Source organism: Patagioenas fasciata, chromosome 4, assembly GCF_037038585.1.
Source record: "Patagioenas fasciata isolate bPatFas1 chromosome 4, bPatFas1.hap1, whole genome shotgun sequence".
Classification (NCBI taxonomy): Eukaryota; Metazoa; Chordata; class Aves; order Columbiformes; family Columbidae; genus Patagioenas; species Patagioenas fasciata.
The window spans coordinates 19,130,642-19,156,457 of NC_092523.1; the positions used below are offsets into that span (position 1 = coordinate 19,130,642).

Sequence of the window (25,816 nt, forward strand, 5' to 3'; positions counted from 1 at the left end):
GGAGCACCAGGCACAGGAGCACAGGGCACGGCCGCTTTCCTCAGCCTGCAGCCGCTGCCCCTCTCTGCCTGCTGCACAGAGGTGAGTTACAGATGCGAGGTGGTGTTGGCGGGCTAGGATTACAGAGACAAGAGTTCATCAGACTTCTGATGTTGCCAACCTGGTATTTTTCAAAAGTTGTCTTGCACATAAATCAAATTTCACATCTGTATTCACAGATATCACCACTTCATTTTCTCCTCCATCTCCTCCAATGTCTATGTTCAACCAATCTTGGAACCAGAAAAGGTATATAAACCAAATTTAAACTAAACCCAAACACCTGCAATAGAACAGGTCCCCATTTTTGAAAGCAGGGATAAAAAAGTAATAAGAAAAAAATCAGTGTGTTTGTTTAAATTAGAAGCTTTCTCCATCTTCTATACGTTAATCTTCAACTATAAGGACAATAGCATTTCTCACAGATGTCTATGCTATTAACCTCTCTAATATCTAAAAACTGTGACCTCCTCTCCCAGTAAAAAACAACAAAATGACAGCAACAACGGCAAAAACACACACAAAAAAAGAGAACACTGAACAAAACTGATCCTCACTTTGCTCAGGGATGTGAAAAAGCAGGAATACAATACATAAACAGCTTCAGCAAGCAACACAATGTTAACACAGAACGGGTCAAAATAGCATAACAACAAAAAAAGTTAACAAAAAGTAATTGTTTCTTCCTCCCAACACCTGAACTATTTCTTAACCTACAGAAATTTAAAATAATTAGCATTTCAGGTATTCTGATAAAACATTACCTATGAGAAAATAGTAATACAGAGAGCTCTTGATTCAAAAAAAGGAAAAATACTTGCACCATCCTGTCTTAATCATACCACTCAAGCAATGATTGTTTGCATGTGTGAATTTTCTACGCAGATGCTCACCAAAATAAGGAAAATGTTCCTTTTGAAAAATTAATTTTGGTTATGAAAGATACCTTCTTCAAAAGCGACCATCTAGTCCCAATAATGCGATGCTTTTCCACTACCCTATATATGCTGGTGTCACTTGTATTGCTCATCACGGGGGTGTCACAGCTGCTGGAGATACTTTCCTCTTCTGTTCCATTATAAATTCCCATTTTAGCTCTCAACTTGAGAATTGTCCATCTCGCTGTGAAACTCTAAAGATCGATCATGTATATGCCTCATTTCAACCAACTCCTTTTTCCTACTTAAACTTTTTCCCCACCTCAATCCCTACCCTTGATATCACCACCAAACTGTTTCTAGCCATAAACCAGGGTGCTGTGCTCACAAGTCTTTTTTCCTCCAACCTGTGGCACTTGCTTTTCAAGTCTGCTATTGTCACTATTATGAATGGACAAATACAGTGGCTTTTATCACTATGATCAGCACTGACTGCTGCTGTTTCTAGTCTTTCCTTTTTTTGTAGATATCACAAACTCACTCCACTTTGTGTTATCCACTCTCCTTTATATACCTGATTAATGACTGTGGCTACTTTCTCATTGCTCCACAAACAGGCCAAAATTAACATTTGTATGGTGTTCTTTTCCACTGGAGTGATTTAGGTGTTTTTTCATGCCAAGTTTAATTACAACTCTGAAAATAAGCTTGCTTTACACTATTAGGAAAGCACCTTGAAGATTTTCTGTTTCCAATTTCCTTATAAGATACTGTACTTAATAACTCCGCTTTTTCAGAGTCTAACCAGCTGCCTTCCACACAGGAGTGTATTCTCCAGTATTTGTCAAGACTACATCTGAGCATAACTTAGTTTGTCATCATCTGAGCAAAAGCAATTGTTAGATTCAAAGCGAACGTAGCTGTGTACATAGCTATTAAGTGGAGTAACCATGTTTATTAGTGTGAAGATTTGAGAAATATTTCTACATTAACAACCCCTATACATACCGAGGCTATTCATATGAGGTTCTTCACAAAGAGGTTTGTTTTTTTTCAGTCTCATCAAAACTTAAGGCACACTATCAAGCTATGCAGAAGTATTATATATAGAACTAATTATAAAGGCATTCCTAAGATCGGCTTCAATAACGACTGAACAGATGTTCAATTTCAAACCTGTGCAAAAGGTGTCAAGCGCTAGAAGCAAAGGGCAAGCAGATTCTAAAGAATACTTGATCTTACCCTAAGTCCCTATCATACCTTGTTCAGATAATAAGAAATAATCCATGGACTGTTTTGACATTTTTCCATATTATATATGGATTATATTTTTCTAGATCTATAATTTGAAATAAAACACAAAACAGGGCTAAATTATTTGCATTAATACATATATCTGTTACTATGTATTAAAAAACCAGCACAGTTTAAGATTTAGATTAAATATAATCTAAAAATACCTACATTTGGGTCTACGAACTGTGTATGAAGGAACTGCTGCTCGTTATACAAATTGAGCTCAGAGAGGTGTTTCTGTTAGCACATGCCATTACATTTACTGTCTGCAATTCAATTTTCATTCAATCCGTCACTAAATCAAGAGAGGCAGACCTGCAGTATTTGGAATGGAATAGGATCAAGTCACTGCTTCTGACTTCTAGGTCCAAAACACATTTCTACCACCAAATAACAGCCCAAATACAACTTTTTTTTTTCCCCAATTACAAGGCAAGAAGCTGTCCAAGATGCTTAAGTATCTTGTCCGATAGTTTAAAGTGTAGATATTTTACATATATTTGGACATTTAGTTTAAATTCCTCTATTTGGTAATATCTATTCAATTCCCTTTTTTTGAGCACCTATCCATACATTAGCTGAAGGTTGGTTACAAGCTAAAAGCTACCTCTCCTGAAGCCAGTAAAACAGAATAGCAATCAAAACTGAGTCATCCCCTTGTTAAAGTGTTGCTTTAAGAATTCCTGAATGGCAACTACTCACAGGAAGCTAAATCAGAACCCAAATTCTAACAACACTGTCCTACTGGAGAGGTTTGTGTTAATACAAGACATCCAAGATTAGTTGAGACTATCAAATCAGTCAGTAGAGGGTGCAGTAAACCTGGCAAGCAGTAATTACATGTATCTGAGTCCTTACATCATAAATTATTCAAAATTTGAGAACTGAGAACATTAGGTCTGTATCTGTATTCAAACAGATACACTTAACTAAAATATTCAACAGTGACAAGTCTGAATTAGGTGATCAAGTAGCCAAGTATATACAATCCAATTCCATTTGTTTCTTACACTTTGAGTTGTGTACTTAATCACCCAGAATCCTTTTATACTATTTAATGTACTTGCGGTTTTAGCAAAAAGGGACTCAGTACCGGCAACAGGTAAAGCCTCAAGCATTACTCTGCAACTACAACCTCAAACTTGCCACAGCAGCAAGATGACACAAAATATCATCTTGTTCACGTTAAGCTGTCAACAACGTAAGTATAGAAAACTATACTCAACTCAATCTGTTCAACAATATGTCATTTTACATGAAGTATTTTGACCACGACTCTAATTTTTGTAATTATACTGCAATTACCTTTAAATTAGGTTTAACTAAAACTTTTGTTTTTCAGCATTTACATTATTGTAAAGGATGGCATGTTTTAGCTATTTCTACTGCAGGAATTTACATGCTTTTAAAATCGATATCCTTATTAATATAGCTCTACTACTGTAACTTTTTTTTTTTTTGAACACAGATGCTGTATGGCATTGGAGAGATTATTCTGCAAATTGTCACATACAGGTGAGTAAAAGTGAACTCGCAACTTAATGCCCTTTCCAGAGGCAGCTTCTATGGTGACACCAAACCTGAAGACCCTGATTATGCACCCTGGTCACAGTCTTCACAGACTATCGCATCACCACGTATCGAAACACCTGCACTATTATTCCTCCATACTATTAGAGCTGATTGAGTTTCCACAGATATGTACTGGCAACCTTAGCAAATTAGCACCTATTGTCTGTGAACACTCATAACCTTCTGAATTACAAATTATTAAAATAAATTAAAAAAAAAAACAATCCCAGTCAAATAATTATGAAGGTAAAACACAGTATTATCCGAAAATTTTACCAAGTAAACTAACACTCTGTGCAAGTGCTTTAAAATAATCCACAGCCATTTGAAATATAACTAACTTATGCAGCAAGACAGTGATTTTTGAGTAAGCAAGTTGCCTCCATACTAAAAATCTCTTTAAGATGTAGCTTCTTCATTTCAAGCAAATTCTAGGTCTCATGCAATTAATTGAGCTATTGGCATTGTCTATTTCAGACACCAAAAAAATCCTTTAGTAACTGAAACTTCTAAGTTTCAGTTAATGAAGTAATAAAATCAAGATGACATTCAGTGCAATAACCTTTAAAAAAAGCAACACATAAGTGCAACATTGCACTGCTGTAGAAAATACTATTTATTATACATTTAAATACAAATTTGAAATGTGTTGTGGACACATCTGCAGGGTTACAGGTAAAAAAGTGTACAAAGTTATGTTCTGCATCTCTCAAGACTGACACTTCGAAAAAATATTTCACAAAATAGCAAAAGTTCATCTTTGTAAGAACAGCAAAGATAGTAACATATACAATCTTTTGCTTGGCAGATTATCTTTTTTCTTTCCCTGCATAAAGTACCTAGTTTGTAAACAGTCTTTAAAAGTGTTATCAGCTTTAAGGAATGTGTAATCACAGTTCATATGGATTAGTCCCACAATGAATTATAATGCTACACAGTAGTTTCGTGTTTCCACAACCCAGTTCTAATATTACCAGTACTGTCTGCAGTGAGCAAGGGTCCATCCTGTCCACTGCTTTTAAGTGGTCCATTCTGAATGGCTAAATTTAAGCCATAAGATTTTTGTTGGTTTTCAAGTTCAACTGTTATTGGTTTCCTTAGAATATCTTTTTTGTTGTTGGAACCTATTGTTTTTTCAGTATTTCTGCTACTTTTTGGAAGTGTACTGCAAGCATCACTGCTATCTTGTTGGGACTGGTTATACTGACGTTCTCTATATGCCAAATAGGCTCTTCGGCTCCTTGAATGCCCTTCGCTGTTGCTTTGCCGACTTTTAGGTAAGCCGTTCTGCACGCTTCCTTCCACGCTTGTGGGAACATCATATGCATATTCCCTCAATACTGCAAGCCTGCTAGCACGATGCCCCTTGCTTCTGTTCTTATGATGCCGACTTGTGTGTCCGTTTGTCCGAAACTGTACCTCTAAGGGAGCTACATGCATTTTGATATCGTTATCCACTGAATGTTCAGTGAGGCTGTTATCAAGCTGAGGACCTGTGTTCAATGGCAGTGAAGTAGGGTGGCACTGAGCTGCTGCAGCTTGTAAGTTTGTTAGTTTACAGCCTTGAGAAGAATTTTTTAGGCTTGATGCGCTTTTATTTGTGCATGAAGATTCTGCGCTACTGTTGGTGCACTTGGGGGCCTCTCCATTGGTTCCACTGGAACTGGAGGGCTGCACGTTTACTTGCACTGAATACGTGCTCCTTCCAGGGCAGCAAGTCATTATCCACGCATGCCTGACATCTTCCCTGTTAATGCAATGGTGCACCATAAGAAAGGCACTGAAGCTTAAACACGTTGCCCCAAAAAAACAGCTGAAGATTAGGTCCATGGGGTAATACAGGGAAACTGACAGAGCTCCAAAGATCCACAGAGCGACGTACAAAAGCAAAGTAAGGCCTACTCCCAGCAGCTGGGCTTGAAAACTGTGCTCATTCTCCAAAGCAGATGTGGAAACCAGAGACACAGACAATGAATCTTGATGAGTCAGTTCCCCATGTTCATTGGTTGCCAGACGCTGCTGTTCCTCAACAGGTTCTTTCAGCTCATATTTACGTTCAGGGTGACGTTTTAGTTGTATGAATATGCTGAGAAAATACATACAGTTTATGAAAATTATAAAGCTAGCTGGTCCATAAAATGCTCCCAAGCTGGGCTCCCAAGTCATCCAGCAACTGGAAAAGAAACAAGCCAAAGAATCAAAATGGACATCTTCTCACAAGTCAGTGAGGTTTTATCAGTTCATAATTGTACTTTGACTGTGTTACGTTTTCTGGAAGAATCAGAATTATTTGCAACAAGTACTTAGAAAATGAAATCCATGAAATCTTAACACGGCAGTCTTGGTTATATGGTACTTACTAAGGAGCATTAGGTCTGCTGCCATAATTTCGGATGTTTGCTGCTGCTGTTATTCCACAAACAATGATAGGGATCCCTCCACCAATGAGGTAGAACCTAAAAAATAAAGCCATTATATCAGTGGCTGCTTAATGGTAACGGATTTAATTCAGCTACCATGATGGAAATGTGAGCTTTCCAGGATTCTGGAAATATGCAAGTTCTTTAAGAAAATAAATAGGGTAAATCAGGTTTGGGCTTTTGCAATATCATTTGTTTCTAAGTCTTCCTTGCTACAATATTTTCCCTCCTGTTGTAAACCACCTCTCTCAACTCCTCACCTTCCTTGCAGGCACTGAATTAAAGTATATACAGAGGTAAGAAGCAAAAGCTGGCAGTCAAAAGTTGTAAACTGATGGAAGAGAAAACAGAAGCTTGGAAAGAAAGCAAAGTGGTTTGCCTCTTGTTCCAGAGATGAACTTGCCTAATACTATGGACACTGAGTGCAGATGATCAGTCATAAGAACCCCTGTTACTTATGGGTGGGGTGTGAGTGAGTGAGTGACTGTGTAGGGGCCAAGGGGGGTGGCGTTGGTTTTATTTATTTTTAATTAATTCTCTAATCTCATAGCATACACCTCCTGCTTTCCCTGTGCTGGTGTTAATAAATCTGAAGCCTTCACAAGGACAAAGGCATGTGCTTTTTGAGTATCTAACTTTTCATTCCAATTTCCATAAATTCACACTGAATTCATTAGTGCCAGGTCAATAACTACTGATGATCATTTTAAATAGCACTCTGCTAATCCAGTCCAAATTCAGATTAGAACATGCAGCGACAACTACTACTGTGACATGTGGATGCGTAGTTTGCTGTTTTAACAGGAGATACCTATACTGATGGTTCTGGACCTTTTCACTCCATTTTAGATTATTCACCAGAAGTTACTGCTGTCTTACTTAAGACACAAAGCAAGCTTCTAAAATAAATTAAATCTCTTGGAAGTCTAGATACACTAAGGATATTTCTTAGATGCTGAATCCTTTGGCATTGGTTTATTCCGTATCTTGATGTAGCAATCAGAGGCTGGCCAGATGAAAAAGATCATTGTGGCAGATTTTACTCTACTTATCTTTCACTACAAGTTACCAAATCACTGCCTCAAAGAGGCACCACTACTCAAACATCATCAGACAGGTGAAGGTGGTTCTACACAAGGCAAATTGTTATTGGTGAGAGAGCGAAGCAATATGGATTGTTTGCATCCATAGTTCATCTTGCTGCGTTGAATGAACATCTTTACAACTGCCCTTGAACCATACCGAGACACCAAGTACCACCACCACCAACAAAAAGTGCATGGTTGTGTGTTGCAGTGTCTAAGTCTTCAGCAATTCCTAAGAGTCCAAATTACAAACCAAAACTACCATGCAACAAGGAGCTGTATGAACAAAATAGTAATTAAAAAAACCACACACAAAGCATGCTAGAGGATGCAAGCAGTAATATTCAGATTTGGGGGCTGAATGCTGTACAAGCTAAAACTTTTCCTTAAGTTAGATCAAAAAGAGAAAAACAAATCTAATGACTTGGGTACAAAAGAGGTGTTAGGAAGGTAACAAAAACCCATGTAAATAGTGAAATGTTGTCTAAGTAGAACAGTCACCCAGTATTTGTATTACAGTAATACAAATATTTGTATTTTTTAAAAAATTAACAAAATACTAATATTTCTATTTTATGCTCTACTTGAAGTATCCCATTAAGATCTTCAGCAAGGTTCTTTGTAAAGCAGTTCTTCTATGTAAAAAAAAAAAAAAAAATTGAAACTATTTCCTTTTGTCTTTGTTGTAGTCTGCTGAACAAAATACAGCTTCTGCACAACAAAGTCCATTTCTTTCTTGTGACTGGCAGCTGAGGACAGTTATTTTTATACTCTCTTGCCTGGCATGGCAATAAAATATACTGGGCATAAAGCACTTCACAGTTAAGAAATTCCAGCCAGTGCCAAGTGCTGCACTCTCTTCTCAACACAGCTACTGTGAGCCACAAAAAAATCTCCCCTCTAATGCCTCCAGCATCTTTCTGAAGAACCCCAGATCCATTTCAAAGACTTTTTCCACCTTGTTCATGACCTGTGACAAAGTCCCATTTAATACAAAATGAAGATCATCATCACCAACAAAACTGCCTTGCATGCAATGAATTTTCCCAAATAAAGAATAAATCTATTCTATGATAAATCATAGAATACATCTAATTTATACTAGAGGGGAAGGAATTTTAACAGGTATGAACTCCACCCTCAGAAAATACCTATGGGAACTGAAGGTCAGTGTAAACACCATGTCCACCTATCACCTGTAAGGCCAACTCCTTTAAACCCCCAAAAAACATAAGGCAGAATAATTTACATATAGAAAATAAGGAGAAAAATGTGTACCTACATATATTTATCATTGCTTTTTTTTCTGTTCCAAAAGACCCTTCGTAATTCTGAAAAGGCACACGCAAGAAGAATATAAAAAGTGTGGAGGCCAACAAAGAATCAGTTGGTTTGTCTCTCTAAATTCCAGTAACAAGGGGCATGTTAACAGTAGGTGACCAGTTCCAAACAAGCAAGAAACTCTTGCACAGAACTCTTTGTGCTGTGCCACTACAGGTAGTTTTGTTTTGAACATAAGCTTAAAAGACAACAACAAAAAAGAATCTTCTATGGCTCTTCCATGCAAAAGCAGTACACATCTAAGGAAATCCCTGATATGCAACAAGTTGGCCATTCAGTAAATCTGAAAAACATGAAGCAAGTTTGCTCTGTTCTGATACTTGTCTCCAGAGTTACTGCCACTGTCACAGATGAGGCATCCAGATATGAAATGGTGTGTACATGTGTATGTCTATGCAGAACTGCACCCGTGAGGCCGGTAATTTTACTGTAACATTTTCCAAAGCAAGAGCTCTATAAGGAAAAAAAAATAATCACAACAGATGTTAAAAAGGCTCCCCAGTACACTGCTGGAAGGCACACAGTTGGTGATGGGCATGATATCATACAGTGAACACAACAGATTTACTTTTTAAAACTTTTTTTTTAAAAAGAGAAATAACAAAAGGACAGCAAAGACAACACTAAAGTGATATACATATTAACCATCCACCTTCTAATTTATCAAATATTTCTATATGCTTGTACATAGTTGATGATATTCAGAAAAGCATTTCTGATTTTCTGCAGTCTCTCTATTTTAAAATCAAGCTTTCCAAGTATTCGCCTGTAACTAATCAAAGTTAATCAACTTCTGCCACCTTGTGGAGAATTTCAGCTTAGCAGTTTTTAATTAATATCTAGAGGCTCAGTAAGCTCTGTGAACAAAGTATGTTAATGTTTTCTATTAAAACGTATTTCACATGAGAACTTCACAGATAATCAGTTTGTCTCATTTCAGTGATTTCAGAAGTAAACATTTGATAATGAGTGATACTTATTTTTCAAATTATTTGTAACCAATCATTGGAAAACATATTGAACTTTATTTAAATTGCAATGTTTGTTAATTGTGTGATAACAGAGTTTTCTATATTCTTTCTTCTAAGATAACTTAATAGGAAGCGCTGCTCTCTCAAGTCCTAATCAAAGCTCCAGTGGTGACGCTGAAACACCACCCATTTCTTAGTTTACAAATCACGAACACAGCATTGCAACAGTAATACGCCAAGACCAATCGTCCTTCACCTCACTCTCCTTAACATAATGCTGAGAAATGACTTTATGGATTTGGAAAGGAAGTATTTTATGAAAGGCACTTGCAAAAACACAGTAGTGACCTGTTACATTTTTTGGTCAGAACATAAGCACAGTAACCTGGAAAATAATGAGCTGCAGAAACAAACAATAAGCTCACCTCAGCATTGGTCTGGGTGGAGGAGGTGGCTCATCAGGATCTTGACATCTTTTTACTTTTTTGGTCACTTGCTTGTAAATATTACGAGATGTGACTCCCAGCCACAGTACTGTCGCAAGAGTGGAATAATGGAGAATTATCCCAACCTAAAAAAAATAAATAAAAAATGAAGCCCCAAACGTTTCCTTTCTACAAGTTAAATGATTAATAATTGAACACACAACTTGCACAGAGCCTGAATTTCCAAAAGCTCAGTTCGAGAGAAGAAAAAAAACCCTTATTTTATTATGACTGTTCATTGTGGATTTCAAAAAAGCAAAATGTTACGCAAATCCATCTTCCTATCAGCTGAACTGGGAAACGCTACAGATCTGCAGTTGCTTCTAGTGGAAGGAAAACTTAATAACGTGGGAACAACTCTGCTGGCCAACATTTTTAAGATTACATATTAATCACACACTTTGTGAAACACTTTAAAATATCTTGTGTTACAGATATTATTCAAACTGAAAAAAGGGAACAGCAAACTAATGACATTATGGTAACTATGCAGCAAGTGGCAAAATATAGACTGCTAACACTCAGGGATTTTAATATCATTAAAAAAAAAAAAAAGAAGTGTCATACTTTGGATATTTAACCAGCCCAAACATTAATGCAAAGTCAGCCTCACGGACTGATTGGGCACTACTGTTAAGAAAATGGTTGTCTGACAGATCCATTTGCACCTACATTATTTTCTGAAGTGAACATTGCTGCGAGTTCCCAAAACTTCTTGTAAGTCCCTGGGGTTTTGTTGAGGAAAGGCACAAGCTGGTTGTCCTGTATTTCCTTAATTAAAAGCCAACACTCAGACAATGTGACTGCAAGAAGTAGGTTTCAGCACACACATAACAGAGGTGACACTTCAGTTTCTGTTAAGATGGCTGGAGGTGGTTTCCTTGCAAGTTTCAATCACCAGTGAAAGCACAACTCAGATAACCCCTCCATACCACAGAATTTCTCTTGGAGGATTACTGTCTCCAAGAATGCAAGAAAAAAGATTACAGTTTGTCAAACTGTTTCCTCATCTCCATATATATGTGTGTGTGTGTGTGCGCACACACAAGCATTCTCTTCATATTTGTAAGAGAAGGGTCAGAGACATTTTATTACAACACTTTAAACTGTCAACCTAATAACTACTGTAAATTCAAAAAGAAGCATTATGGAATATTATGCCAAGGGACTAGAAACTTATGAATCACTGAATCAAAAAAAAAAAAAGAAAAAAAAATTTCACTGATATCATTCCAAAGTGGCAACTGTTGTTATATTGAAACACTGCAACTGAATTAGAGATGGTCAAATCTTAAAAAACCAAATCAATATAAAAGAGCAGTCTCAATAAAGCCAGTGATTTTTGTTTACAGAAAGCACTGGTCTCTAACTTGAAACTCTCTCCCTCCCTTTAGGTTGTACTGAGCAAACAGAAATAACTCTTTTAATACCTGTGGAAATCAGTTTTCTCATGGTCTGTAAAGGCCACATACAGGCCTATAAAACAATTTCATAACAAGTAAGTCTCAAAACAAACAGGTATCACATTTCTTTGTGATAGCATTTTGGACAAAAAATATTTCTGCTGCACTTCTGAAATATTTTTCCAGTTTTCAAGTAACAAACTAGTTTTATCTTCATGGCTGGAGGAAAACACAAGAGAAATCTTAAAAGTGAAAAAAAATAGATCGTTTTTTGTCCAAATTTTACATTCTGATGAAAATGCCTGGACAGTACAACAGGCTTGCAAAAGGCAAGGGGGGTGGTTACACATATAGGAATATGAGACTGGTAACTAATTTTTTCAAGTGTTTGCATTTTTACTTACTGCTTGGCAAATACTGGCGTTCCTGGTCTGAGTTATGCCTCCAATAAACATCACACATGTCAGGAAAATGTGAAAGCTCAGGTTAACTAGCATATGCCAGCTTTTTACACTGATCCTGATCACACTGTTAAAAGAAACAAATTAGACAACATAAAACACAGCTGCATTATTGTCTTTCAGAAACTAGCACGATACACTTGTGATAAATGAGATATAATTACTGTTAATGATTGTTTGACTATCATGTACTTTGTAATCAAATATCTCTGGTCTTCATGAGAAGAAATTAAAACACCCTCCTATTAACTCGCCTTATACAATTATTTGGGGCCTGATTCAAAAATTTTAGGCGTTAAGCTTTCACATCAACAGAAGCGTAAAAGGCTGAAGAGTTCGTTAAATTCCACCATCGTGCTCGAGTGGAATCTTATCATGAAGCAAACGTGAAAAATTAAAGAGATACATGGTTACAAGAGCTACATTGTCATACTCAAAAACACATGAAATAACTACTTTCTTAACTATTAGTTTGCATCAACAGATTTTATAGGGGAAAAAAACGATCACAAATGGAGATCACTGTATTTTTAAAAAGAAAAATTAGTCTAAGCACTATGAAACTGATTTTTTAAGTCTAGTAACTTTGATTCATACCTGTGATGGTATATGTAACTGACTATGATCATCAACAGGCACATCAGCAAAACCATGGCAGTGGCATAAATTACTGGATGCAAAAGATCAGCTGGCTGCGTATATAATTCAGCTCCTGTCAAGTCCTGACAAAAACAAAATTAACATTAGTCCACCTTATCTCCTCATTTTGTGAGGGTGGGGAAAAGGAAACACAAATTAAGTAGTAACAGGAACCTTTTAGATGAAACTTCTTCCCCTCACCCTACCCTAAAGCTGACCCTCCAACTTTTTATTATGTGATGTCTCTGGCTTTCTTCCGCTATTACTTGCTATTCCGACTAACCATTATAAATGCTGTCACCCATCTTACAGGACACTTAAACTTCATACGTACTGTAATACAGAGAGAAGTTAGCAGCTTATAGACACAAACCACTTTCTTCTTCCTAAAATATTTATATGTATAGCATGTAGAACAACTGTGTGTTTCAGTTACGATTATTATCTTCTGCAATAACCCAAAGAACATTACATGAAGGGTCCCCAGCAAGTCTGCAGATGATGCTATAGACTGGGGGGACTGATCAATAGATTGGAGGATATTCAGAGGGGTGTTCGTGAGCCAGAAAAATGGGCTGATAAAGTGTCATTAAATTTACCAAAGGTAAATGCTAAAAGATCTGAATTTGGGATGTAATAACCCCATGTGTGCAAAAATACAGGCTGAGCACTTGCCTTATTAGAAAGCAACCAAAGAACCACTTGAGGCTACTGGCAGACAAAAGCTGACCTCAAGTCAGCAGTGCTGCCTGCAGTCCAAGGCCAGACTTTGCTGCACTAGCAAAAACACAGCAAGTGGGTGAAGTGGTTATTCCCTTCTGTTCAGCACTGTGACACCATCTCCTCAGAACTGTCTTCAATCTGAGGCTCCCCAGTACAAGAAAGGCACTGACATACTGGATGGAGCAAGTCTAACAGGTCACTGGGACGATTAGCGGGCTGAAGCACACAATGTCAGAGGCTGAATGTCTGAGTCTGTTCATCTTTAGGAAGAAAAGGAAGATAGGAGAAATCTCATTATTATCTTGAACTACCTACTGGTATAAAGAAGACTGAGTCAAACTATTCTTGGAGCTGAACCACGAAATAATGAGAAGCAACGGACATGATCAGCAACATGGAAAGTTCTGATCAGATACAGGTAAAAAACTGTAATGGCAGTGGGCACATAATGGCCAGAGAGACTCTGTCCTTGGAGATACCCAAATCTTGACTGAGTATGATCTGGAGCAATATGATCTGACTTTGAAGCTGATCAAACTTCAAGCAGATAATTGGACCAAATGACATCCAGATGTTCTCCCTACCACAGTTATTCTATGACTACTGTTTGACTGGAATATACAGTTGACAACCCAAAAAGAATTCAACAGCTCTTTAGCATCATTCAGGTCTTCTGAACCCACCCATCAAAATGTTACTTAAGGAGTAAGCATGAAATGGGACCCTGGACTGCTAAAGCACGGCAGTATTTCAAATGACATTTAAGGAGTGACATTTTCATTCATTAACAAGAAGAGCAAGAAGAAATAATTCTGCTTGGATGCAGTTACAACTACTAGAGTTCCACTTCCATTATGGTAATGAACACTGGGGACACGGGGGGAAGAAGCCACAAAAATCCACAAACCCCAAACCAACATAACATCAGTCACTTTCAGCACAAAATAAAATAAATTTGTTGAACTGACTGGAAAAAACTCTTTTAATGTTTCAGAAGGGACAGCATACAGAAATGTCTCTCACCTCTGAGTCACTCCTAAACCTCTAGAGTTGGCAAAGTTCAAAAGCGTGCTGGGGAAAAGAACAAATTTGGCATTCACAAAGAACAGCAGAACATTAAGGAGGAAGCTTCAGTTTGTTTTGAGAAAAACCACAGTGATGTACAATCTGGTTTTAAGGTTAAGCTGGGTAATCTGATTTCATGGACAGAAGAAGAGTTTTTGAATTGAGGTTTACAATTAAATTAGAGTCAGCAGTCTCTTCACCACTCCTTCAATTGTTCTTTCATCAGAATATAAATTTGGTATTTTTAACTAACTCACCTACCTCATTTCAAACTAATTTAATCAGATTGCCAGTTTGATTTTTATGTATTTGGTTTTCTTTGGCACTTGGAAAAAACACTTGGAGAAAGATCATAAAATCTTATGCCCCAGGCAGGCAGTGTTATCCAATTTCAACACTACCCATGGCCTGGTTGATCTCCAGCTGCAGATCCCTAGGAACTCAGTGCTGCTACAAGCATGAGCAAATGCACTGGCACCCACAGCCAGTGAGCATCAGAGAAGAGGAACTATAGGAGAATTCCGGTTGCTGCTTCCAGATTGGTGACAGGTAACAAGATTTCTGCATGTATTTGTGCAAATGTTGAGAACAAGGGCTATGAAAATGGCAAGATTTACAATAAACTTCTAAAACATTTGAGAAAAGTCAGTATGCCTAGCCTAGTCAGCAAAGGCCTTGCCCCAACGCTCACCAAGTCAATGGAATTCTTAGCAATTGCACTGACATTTTTAATCAGATCTACTTAAAGCAGTACAGGGAGCAAATGATGTTATTTCTGAGCTAAACTGATCTTAAATAATAATTTAGTAAAAAAGAATTACAGTAAAGTAACCATAGAGATAACATTAAGAAGAACATTAGGGCATTTATGGCCAACTACCAGAACTCTGTTTCTTCTCAACTACCATTGTTAGGTTTTTTTAATCTCTGCTGCAGGCCTATACTAATGAGATTTCAGCTGAGCTTCCTGGTTATGTCTTGTATTATTAAACAGTGGTTAAAATAATTTCCAAATAAATACAAAATTTTATAACTGTATCTTCTGAAATTACTAAGATTAGAAAACCAGGCACTCAGTTATGGGTTTCCTTGTCAGAGAGGACTTTACATTATGTTCTTAAATGTATGAAGACGAGTCAGTGTATTACAATCTCCTTTCTTCTACACACATACATACTAAGGCGCAGTAGACTGAAAAAGAATGAAATAACGCTGGTTAAGTCATACACCATCCAGTCAGGATGATGGAATATTACATTCCAGTCCCTCCTGCCACTACTGTTCATGTATTTGATGTTAATGACAACTGCTGAATTAAAAGTCAAACTTCTAAAACTGAAGCCAAAAGAATTTCCTATGAGCCTGGGATCAGAATCCAGACTTTCACAACACTGTGAGAGTTCACAAATGAAACAGCCTATTATGGTTTTTCTTAGTTAATATATGGATAGGCATTATGAAAACCTTTTTCAATAGCCCCTAAAACATTCAGAGCTTTTGCAGTGTATTAACTATGTGCAAGGACTACCTAACACAAGTGTGTCAAAATCATTCTCACCAGGGGTCAACATCAGACTCACAGTTGCCTTCAGAGGGCCAAATGTAATTTTAGGACTACTCCTACATTTATACAATCTTAAAGTTACATACAGCCCTTTGAAGGCAACCATGAGGCTGATGTGATCCCCAGTGAAAACAAGTTTGACATCCCTGATCTAACAAATGAATGTTACTCTGTTCTCCTCCACCCAGCCCCTCCACTCCAGTCTCTACAGCCCAGCGTTTTGGGAAATAGCTAAACATTTAACGAACACCAGTTTTGGGCAAGCATAGAATGAGAGCCACTGGCAGAAAAGAAAGCTGCCTCTCCCTCTAACCTTTTTGATTTCTGATTGTCAGCAGTTCTCTATATAACTCACAATAAGATACCAATATAATCTTACCATGTATTAATTTAGAAATAGTCATTTACACCAGCAGATTGAATATGCTCTTCATTTTTCTTCCTCCAGATGGCAGAAATGTGACCAATTTAAAGCATAATCTCTCTTTACATATTACACATACAAATGAAGTTTAATTCTGTTTTAAAGGACACGTTTATGTTTTAGGAAAGGATTATGTATTTGAAAAATATCAAATGGAACTATAGGATTTTAACTGTCTGAAGTAACTTAAAACAGCACCTTCTGAGGCAAAGCGAAAAGTTGCCTTCTTTGAGCTCTTTTAAAAAGCCTGGCATGTAAATCTTAATTTTATTTATGTTTAGCTTTTTGGTATTCTACTAAATTCTTTTAAGAGGAAGATTTTTGAAAAATAACAATTTTTCATACACTGGTCATCATAAACTAATCTTCTTTCTTCTACATACAATTACATTAAAATATCTATTTAATTCCACAGAGAGCACATTACCTACAACAAAACCCATACCAAATTTATACTTAAGTTAACAAGATTTCATAAACCTGTTACTATTTCACCCAGCTTCCTACTACCCTCCCATTCATATCACATTTTATCATTTAACATCTGTGGTGATGACTGATGAGCAGAGTACCAGTCACCATCTGTAAAAAGGGAAGCTTCACAGGCCAAATTCTGAAATGAAGAGCTCTGGGAACAGGCAAATAAGAAAACCTACTTCATAACTGAAGTGCACTAAAAGAAGGTGTCTCGCTCTCTTCTTTAATGATCACTATGTTTTAGGACTGGTTAAACATTTTATTGCCATCAATACACTAAGACTAAAGTTCAGATACTATTTTTTAAGCAGTATTTCAAAAACATATTGGATGGTAATTAAGCACTTTGATTTTATTTTCCTTTTTGAATTGATATCGTCTGGTAACAGACCTACCTAGTGAATGAATAGCTAATTTGCAGTGAAATAGCAAATCTCTGGTCACAGATCATAGAAAAAAAATACATGGAAACCAGTCCTGCCAAGAGACAAAGCTAACAAATTTTATCTAACACAGAAAAGATTATTTTTTTGACTGTTACCCTTCTCTATTTTAAACTGTCATCGTTAGACTAGAGTTCATAAAAGCCCATTTGATTAACTAGCTCATTAAAATGGCTTCCTATAATACGGTACTTTTTACATGAAAATTCTTTTGTGCCTAGTATAATCAGCAATTAATTCCACTTGGACAGATTTCCACTTAAACTTCACCTTACATCAACATTTATACCTTATGTCTAGTTTTACGTGACATGGAATGTGGGAATGCTTGTTTTCTTTAATGCAAGAAAAAAAAAAAAAGAAACAATCATATTTTGCATACTTTTAAGTTCCAGAAAGAGACATGTAATTCTTAGTCTCATACCATTAAAACAGCGTAGTTGCTGAGGGAGAAGCATTGAATGGTAGTAATATTTTCATCGGACAGAAGAATGCGACAACCATCAGATTTCCATCCCCCTTGTCCATTCAGTAGATCAAAGTCCCACTGAGCTGCAACAGCATCTGCTCCATGCGCAATGCGCCGCAGTGTCACATTTATAGGAACGTAGTGACTGGCTAGGTTTAAACCATCTGTTACAAAAGAAATGCATTTGCACATAAATTTCTCAACGTGTAACACATTAGATGCTAAAAAACTTATTAGATATACAGTAGTAGAAGGAAAGGACTCAGAAATGTTTCTGATTTTTAAAGATTATTAAAAAGAAGCAATAAAAAACAAACCTATCTTGGTAAGAATAACTGGTGTTACAACTGTACGACGTTTCCCATCATCAGCCAGATTTGTTGAATTCCCCGTTGCTGGAAAAAGCTTCCCATTGCGAAATGCAATAAGCTGAAGCTTGTAGACAGATTCATCTGCTGGTTTGATTTCTCTTTTTTGCTTTTGGGTGAAAAGGGAAGCTGGCAACTGGATAGAAGCCTCTACAATTGTGTTCTACAAATAAACAGATTTTTAAAGAGAAAATGAAATTCTTTACAGAGATTAAATTAGCAACTCCTCCAACTGAACAGTGTCAGAGATTAATGCATTTAGCAAACTATGTATCGTGACAAACCTATTTGACAGTGTTTCCAAGTAATCCATGATAAAAATAATTCAATTGGGTTATTAAAGTCTTGACACTTCAAAAGGAAAAACAGCAAGCTAAGAACCTGCAGTTACCTTACTTGTTACAGAGAGTAAAGCTGAAGTTGACAACAGTAAAGTATTTCAAGAGCTTTCCAGATTAAACTACTGGCAACTAAAAGCAGTAACCAAGATAAGCAGACAAAGAGAAATGCTGTAATTGTGCATTAGTACCATTCAAAATGAAACACTGTATACAAACAGGTTTTAATAAGTTGTATATAAATTATGCTAGAGTAGGGAAGTCTGCATGTGATTTCACAGAATTGCATAAATATAATTTCAAATATACACCCTGCAGTGATGCTCAGGCAAATGAAGTGATAAAAGCAAACTGGTATGTTGTGGAATATAACTGAAAAAATACTTCTACAGAATATGAGGACGAGTTTCCATTCCATACACACCCACATATACACAAATATATATATATATGTGTGTGTGCACGTGCACATATACATGTAAATCAACTCAACCTTTCAGGTCTATTTTCTACTTCATGCTTAATTACAGTATCACTAAGCAGAGTATTTTAGATCTTTAAGAGACTGGTAATACCTGATTTAATACGTAATGAAGGTGAATATACAGCAAAATAAAGCTGAGTATCATTATGAAGTAGGGAGTATTTCAATTTCCACACTTATGAGAAGATATGAAAGCATCTTTCAACTTAGGAAGTTTTAATAAAGAAAACCACACCCACTCATTAAAAATTGTGTCCATTAAAAAATATACTCTACAATCAAACTTTATTATCTTTTGTCACTTTCTCTTGTCACAGCCATTCTGGATTACGTAAAAATGCTACTTTAAAAGTTAATAATATAAGCTTGCTTTCTAAATGATTCATATCTAAGATATTACAACAGTAGTGAAACAATGAGTATCCGACCTTTAGAGCCAGACTTGACAGCGTATTTGAAACATTGCACTTAAAGCTTAATTGTTTATCTAGATTTCCATCTGGATCTCTTCTCCCATAATCACTGAGTCCTGTACGGTCTGATGTAGCCACTTTCTGAAATACGGTGCATGTCATCCCAGTGAAACCAGCAGCTTTTATTACATAAGCCTCAAGAGCAATATTTGGAGAGTACTGTGATGACAAAAGTCAAACATTAAATAATTTTACACTTCACAGGAAGAATAATAAATAATCTTAAATCAATTCTCCGCCTTAATAGAAAGAAAAAAAAACCACCAAAAAAAAAAGACACACCAAACCCAAAACACAACAACAACAACAAAAAAACCAAAACCAAAAATACCCACAACCAACCAACCAACAACAAACAAACAAAAAAACACAAATACCACCCAGAAAACTGTTTCTGTTTATCTGGCAGGGATAAATCTGTTCAGAGTATTTCTCTTCTACCTACACAAATGGTAGGCATATCAGATAATGACAACATCTATTAAGAAAAATAAAAAGCCATTGAAACTCAAGAACCAGCAAAATGTCTTCTAAATAAATAAATTTGTACTTACAGTAGAATAAACTTGAGCTCCATTTGCAAGCCGATACATAGCAATTTTCTGTAGACACTGTACAATTCTAGTGCAAGCCTTGGCTTCCCTTTGTGCCATCCACAGAACACGTTCATCAGCTAGCATAATATTACTTGCTATGTCCACCATCACATCACCAAGCTAACAGGGAAAAGAAATAAGATTAGTTTATATATTTCAAAGTATTTGTCAAGTAGGATCATTATCAGAAAATACAAAGCAACTTGTCAGCACAAAAAGTGAAAGAAAATTGTCTGTTCCTGTTTCAATCACCACTTGTCACATTGAGATACTGAAATACTTTGAGACATTTACCTCCATTCAAGAAAAATGTTATGCCAACCTTATTTTTGTCTGTTTACATTATATTTAGAAAACAAATACAGATATTTCATTAAAAACAAAGTGTAATACTCCACATTCTACTGTACTAGTTAAAAGGACAATTTATAATCAACTTTAAACCTAAAATAAACTATTATAAAAATCAACAATAGTACAGTTTGCATGTGTGAGGGAAGACAATAAGAGTAATACAGGCAAAAAATAGCATGCAACCCTTGTGTTTTTCTTCCTCTCACTATGCCTGCCTTTTCTTTGATTGCTTCCTTGCTCGCCTTTAATACTGCATGAACTGTTCTATGTTACAGGTTATACATGATAGAGATAGCAAATACTCAGAGGTACCAGAGCTGCTTTCAAACCACCAATTACATTGTTGTAAGTTTATGCTCACACTCTCTGCCCTGTCTTCTGTGTGACAGGCTAACTATTAATATAAAGGGAATTCATTTATATAGGCCACAACTCTGCCAAAATTAACAAGCACCTACATTGACAACACTGACCTACACCGATTTTTACAACATTTAAGAAAGTGACAAATACTGGTCAGAAGTGGAGGTGTACGTATTTTCTAGCTGAATTGACTGAAATGCAATTCACAGTGCCTGAATTTAGGGACTGGAATTTTCTGCATAGAGAGAGGGTGGGGTTGGAAAGACATCTCCTTTACTATTCATGCTTCCCAATTTTCTTTCAAAATATTACTAATAAAGAGATAACATAGTAGTTTGTTGTTCTTTTAAAAAATCTTTTAATATAAAGGCAAGAACGGGAATATAAAGATATTGATTGTTTTAGGAACTGTCAGTTTTAAGGACAGAAGATACAAATCAGCAAACATTCTCAACAGCTAACACAGAGCCTCAAGCAGCATTTGCAGGTTGCAGCCCCTTTCATTAAATTCTCAAAACCAAATAAAAGTTAGATTAATTGAAGATCTTCATTATGACTTATTACTGCTTGAAAAATTCTAACGTTTTATACACCAAAGGGTGGTTTTACAATAAATGAACAGTATTAAGACCCTAAAGTCACAATACTTAAGTTGTTTCATACTTTAAAAAATATCACACATTATTCTATCTCCTGCTTATCAAGGTACACACAAGTTTTTCCAACTGTGTTCTAACTTAAGACAATTTCCTAAGACCCTCCTGAACATTTGTCTTCAATTTATTTCTTCTGACATGAAAAATGTATTAAATGCCTTTTATAATTTATAGTTTTTATCTTTCAGAATAGCCAGGGTAACACAAACTAAAGAACTGACAGTAAGATGATATAAGTGAATACAGTGTCAAGAAAAGGTTTGTAGATTAGTACCTTAATAAGAAATAACTAAGTCTTAATTAGAGGTACTAAAAATATTAAATGAAATCGCACTCATTATCATTGGATATACCAGCAAATCAAAGGTTGACTTCAAATCAATTACGATAAAAAATACATTGTTTAAGATCAAAACTACCTATGAATTTGACTTGAATTTTTTCATATCAACTACTACCTTCAGACATGGCAAAGTAATGCCAGATTGTATCACTCCACAGTCAATAAATCACAGTTGAGAATATCCTCATAATGTAACAAATCAAGCTGCAATCTAAACCATAGTTCTGTTTTTGACTGGCTACAAAACCAGCCATTTAATGAACTGCTTGTATAATTCCAAAATGTACACACAAAAAATACAAGGCATGACTGTAAAAAGGAGATTTAGCCTTAAAATTCTCCAAGGATTTCTGCAAAGAATTTAGAACCAGTATTTATGGTTTGCTGAGGGTGGACAGGGAAAATCTGTCTTTTTGTTTGTGCAAGTTTATAATTGAGGTGCTGTGGTCTCCAACTTCCCAACATGGACTGTACAGTGAGATCAATATAACCTCTGTTCAGCAGTGAAACAGAGAGTTCCTACCCACTGGTGGGATTATTCAACCACTCACATTTTTCTCCCCAACAATGAGAATTCTCTAAGATTTTATTTTAATGTCTTATCTCGTATCCTGCAAGACATAGGAATACTGAAAACCTTACAGATACAGCTCAATACTGAATAAAGACAGCCTACCATGGTAGGAGGGGAGAAGATAAGTCTTGTTTTATTCATTATTGAGAGGATCTCTGAGGCTTTCATTATTTGTATTTTTACATAAGAAAAACTCCAATGAAAACCTGTGCGACCCACTCCATATTAAATAAAAACAGACTTACTGTACCTATCTCCCTGCTCCAGTGCTGACCAGAGGTGTTACTCACATTACAGGTCCAGTGAATGCTGGATCATCTCAGCAGGAATGCAAAGTCTGTGACCATGGGTCAGCAACTTCAGGGACCTACTAAACAAACAAAAACATGGAATAGAAACTGATAATCCACTAACTCAGTGCCTGCATCTAACGTTGAGAAGGTTTCACCACTCAGAATACTTAAGGACAAACAGATTACTTTAAAGTGATGGCAAATTATGCAGTTACCTCTTTATATTTTTCAGCAAACCTTCCAAATTTCTCTATCATTTCAGCCACAAAAATAACATCCATCTTATCAGAAAAATTTGCTGCTTCAACAGTGTAAGCCAAGAGCTGTCTTGCTGTTGCCACTGCATTAGTAAGGTTGAGCGGCATCTACACAGAGAACAAACATAAGCATTTTGAAGTGAAAATTAAGTACAAGATAGAGGCAATGCTTCAGCAATTAATAAATAACAATTTTCCCAAAGAGGATAGCAATTCCCACAAGGATCACAGTGTTTTAAGTAGCCAGGGACTACCAGCTTATCTGTTAGGAAGAACACTTCCTACAAGCCAGAGAACCAGCATTGGTACCAACAGCCAGAAACGGGGCTCTGTCCTGTTGTCCTAGAAGGAGAAGAGTTGTTGCACCAAGAAAAGGAGCAAAAGACAGTACTGTCAAATTCTTACCTTCCTTTATACTGAAGCCTAGGCATGACAACACAAAGCTCCTAAAATACAGCATTTTATAGCAAGGGAAGCCAAAAGATTAAAACACATCACTGCTGTAGCATTCACTCTTGATTATGTAGTTACAGAAATCATTCAGAATGGAACACATACACACACCAAAAAAATGACAAAGTTCATTATTTCATTCCTGAAATGCAACATCAACATGCCTGAGCTAGCAGGGAACATCACGTAGTACAGTGGAAAGCTGTTCAAGTGTTATCAGCTCATGTTCAGATGCTGTTTATCCGTGATAATCCAAACTAGAGATGTACTGTCTCTCCATTTTTGGTGTACAGATATCTAGGCCGCCCTACTGGATTTGCAATGTGCCACATAAGCACAACTACATGTTTGTCCCTGCTGGTCTTAGCACTTGTACATAGATTTGAATGCAGTTAATGGAAGATTATTTTTTTGAAAACACAAAGCCATGCGTTTAAAGTATAAATAGTTCAGTTCTTATTATGACTTTGAACTTTAAGTAAACTTTCCAATTCAGATATTCTGTAGAATTTCTTTGAACTTTTTCTTTAAACATGAATTTCTTTACAGCTAAAACTATATCTGTACAATACGCAAACAAGAACAGTGTAATATAAATGTTCGTGTATAAATGCTACAAAGATTTTACTCATTTTAAACTTAGCCCTCTACTTGATTTCAATTGCTTGGCAGAGTTCTAATATTCAAAACAGGTCAACTACTTTTGTGTTCAAAGGCTGTAAAGATGCTTATAATATTACATTTAATATTACTCTCAAAGAGATAATAAAAGCCTGTGCAGAATTCTGCTAAAAATTCCAGACCTACTACACACAAAAAGAGGAAGGCTCTGATGAGTAAAATAAAGTTCTAAAACCAGAACATGCCAACTTCTCCGTTTGAGAAAAGAAAATTAATTTGAGATCTCTTTCAGTGTAGCATACCTGTCTGCATGTATTTTTAAGCAGAAAACAGGAAGTTATCTACCTCACACATGGAAATTCTACTTCTGCTTTTCTGAAGATACCAGTGTGACCCTCACCCCTGCTACGCCACTTGGACACACAAAAGTCTCCAGGGCTGGATGGGATCCACCCAAGGGTTCTGAGGGAGCTGTCAGAGGTACTCACTGCACTGGACAACATCAACCTTAAACCAGAGGTCAAAGTTTATGGAGTATTTTACATACAAGGGTGAGTACGTCACTGTAGAACAGTGTTTGTGAAAGTGTGCATTAACTAGAGATAATCTTCAAAAGGAGTTAGGAGCTGAAAAGGTTTGTTTCATAGCTACACTGAAAAATCTACAATACTCTGTTGTACCCTGGTGAGTACTACCAAGTTACAGACACCTAGTTAATACTCACTGCTTTCACTAGTTAACTCTCATCAGCCTCACCAAGTCCATTAGAGGTTTAGAGCAACAGAAGTAGAGCAGAGCTTTACTATTCTCTATGATCATAATGAACATAGTTGTTCTCCATTACAACCTCAGCCTGCCTTGTTTCTCTATAGTTTGTGGGCAGGACAGGGCATCTAGTTGACAAAAACAAAAACAACAACAAAACAAAACAAAACAAAAAAACAAACAAACAAAAAAAAAAAAACAAAACAAAACAAAAAAAAAAAAAAAAAACAAAAAAACCCAAAAACAAAACCCATGACAAGTACCATTCTCTTATACTTCACACAAGTATACCAAAGAATAAAAATTTCCTTGCACTTTCAATTTGAAAGCACTCAAACCAGATATTAAATCAAACTTTTAACATAAACCTACAAGTTCTAGTGTTGTAATCAGAGGCATGTGTTCATCATAATTCATCTGGACCACTGGTATTACCAGTTTTAAAAAAAGAAATGGACTTTTGAGTTTTTATTTTCATTAAAGAATTTGATTTCATAGAAATGCACAAATTACCTGATTGAACATATAAAGAACTCGAGTCACATCATTTGCATACTGGCACCTGGAGTAGTCCTCTTCTGCCCAGTACCCTCCCCTGTCGCACCTGCGCCAGGCTCTTCTCTCATCTTGCGAGTTGCCAGGATATATCCCACTGCCAGCGGAGTAACGCGTACACAGCAGGTAGGCTGTGATGCCTGCCAATGTTCTAGGCCACCTGGGGAGTCAAAAGCAAAAGAAAAAAAAAATTAGACAAATTTACATGACAAGTAAATAAAAGGATTAAGCACTACAGCATGAAATAAAGAGACACTCAAAACTAAGCATCTCTAAACTATTTAAAGGGCCACCTTGGCTCGCCTTCAGTATTTTCAAGCTGTTCGTATTTGTGTATTATTAACAAAATGAGTTTTAATTCTAGCACACTTTTTTTGAATTCTTTCATGAGGTTACAGATGGAGAGAAAAAGGTGCTCATAAAATTACTAAAAAACTTTTACAATTTTTTATAAAAATACCTTGACTACTTCATGAAAATTTTTGTATTAACACTATAAAAACAGTTAAAAACATCGTGGAAAGCCCTGCAAGCTTTCTATTTGCCCTGTTCACATGCACCAACATAA

General features: G+C 36.3%; 1 protein-coding gene across 3 annotated transcripts in view; it reads right to left on the bottom strand.

Annotated features, from left to right (window-relative positions):
- Positions 1-4,383: 4,383 nt before the first annotated feature.
- Positions 4,384-25,816, bottom strand: part of ADGRA3 (adhesion G protein-coupled receptor A3) — a 56,686-nt gene continuing 35,253 nt past the window's right edge. For all 3 annotated transcript variants that reach the window (XM_065837217.2, XM_071807364.1, XM_065837218.2), the window contains exons 9-19: positions 25,207-25,408; positions 22,813-22,962; positions 19,973-20,134; positions 19,374-19,577; positions 18,073-18,286; positions 17,711-17,919; positions 12,549-12,673; positions 11,895-12,018; positions 10,028-10,173; positions 6,146-6,241; positions 4,384-5,958 (exon numbers count right to left, since the gene is read on the bottom strand). In XM_065837217.2, coding sequence (XP_065693289.1) covers positions 4,716-5,958; positions 6,146-6,241; positions 10,028-10,173; positions 11,895-12,018; positions 12,549-12,673; positions 17,711-17,919; positions 18,073-18,286; positions 19,374-19,577; positions 19,973-20,134; positions 22,813-22,962; positions 25,207-25,408 — 2,875 coding nt within the window. In that variant the 3' untranslated portion in view covers positions 4,384-4,715. The remainder of the gene's footprint in view (positions 5,959-6,145; positions 6,242-10,027; positions 10,174-11,894; positions 12,019-12,548; positions 12,674-17,710; positions 17,920-18,072; positions 18,287-19,373; positions 19,578-19,972; positions 20,135-22,812; positions 22,963-25,206; positions 25,409-25,816) is intronic.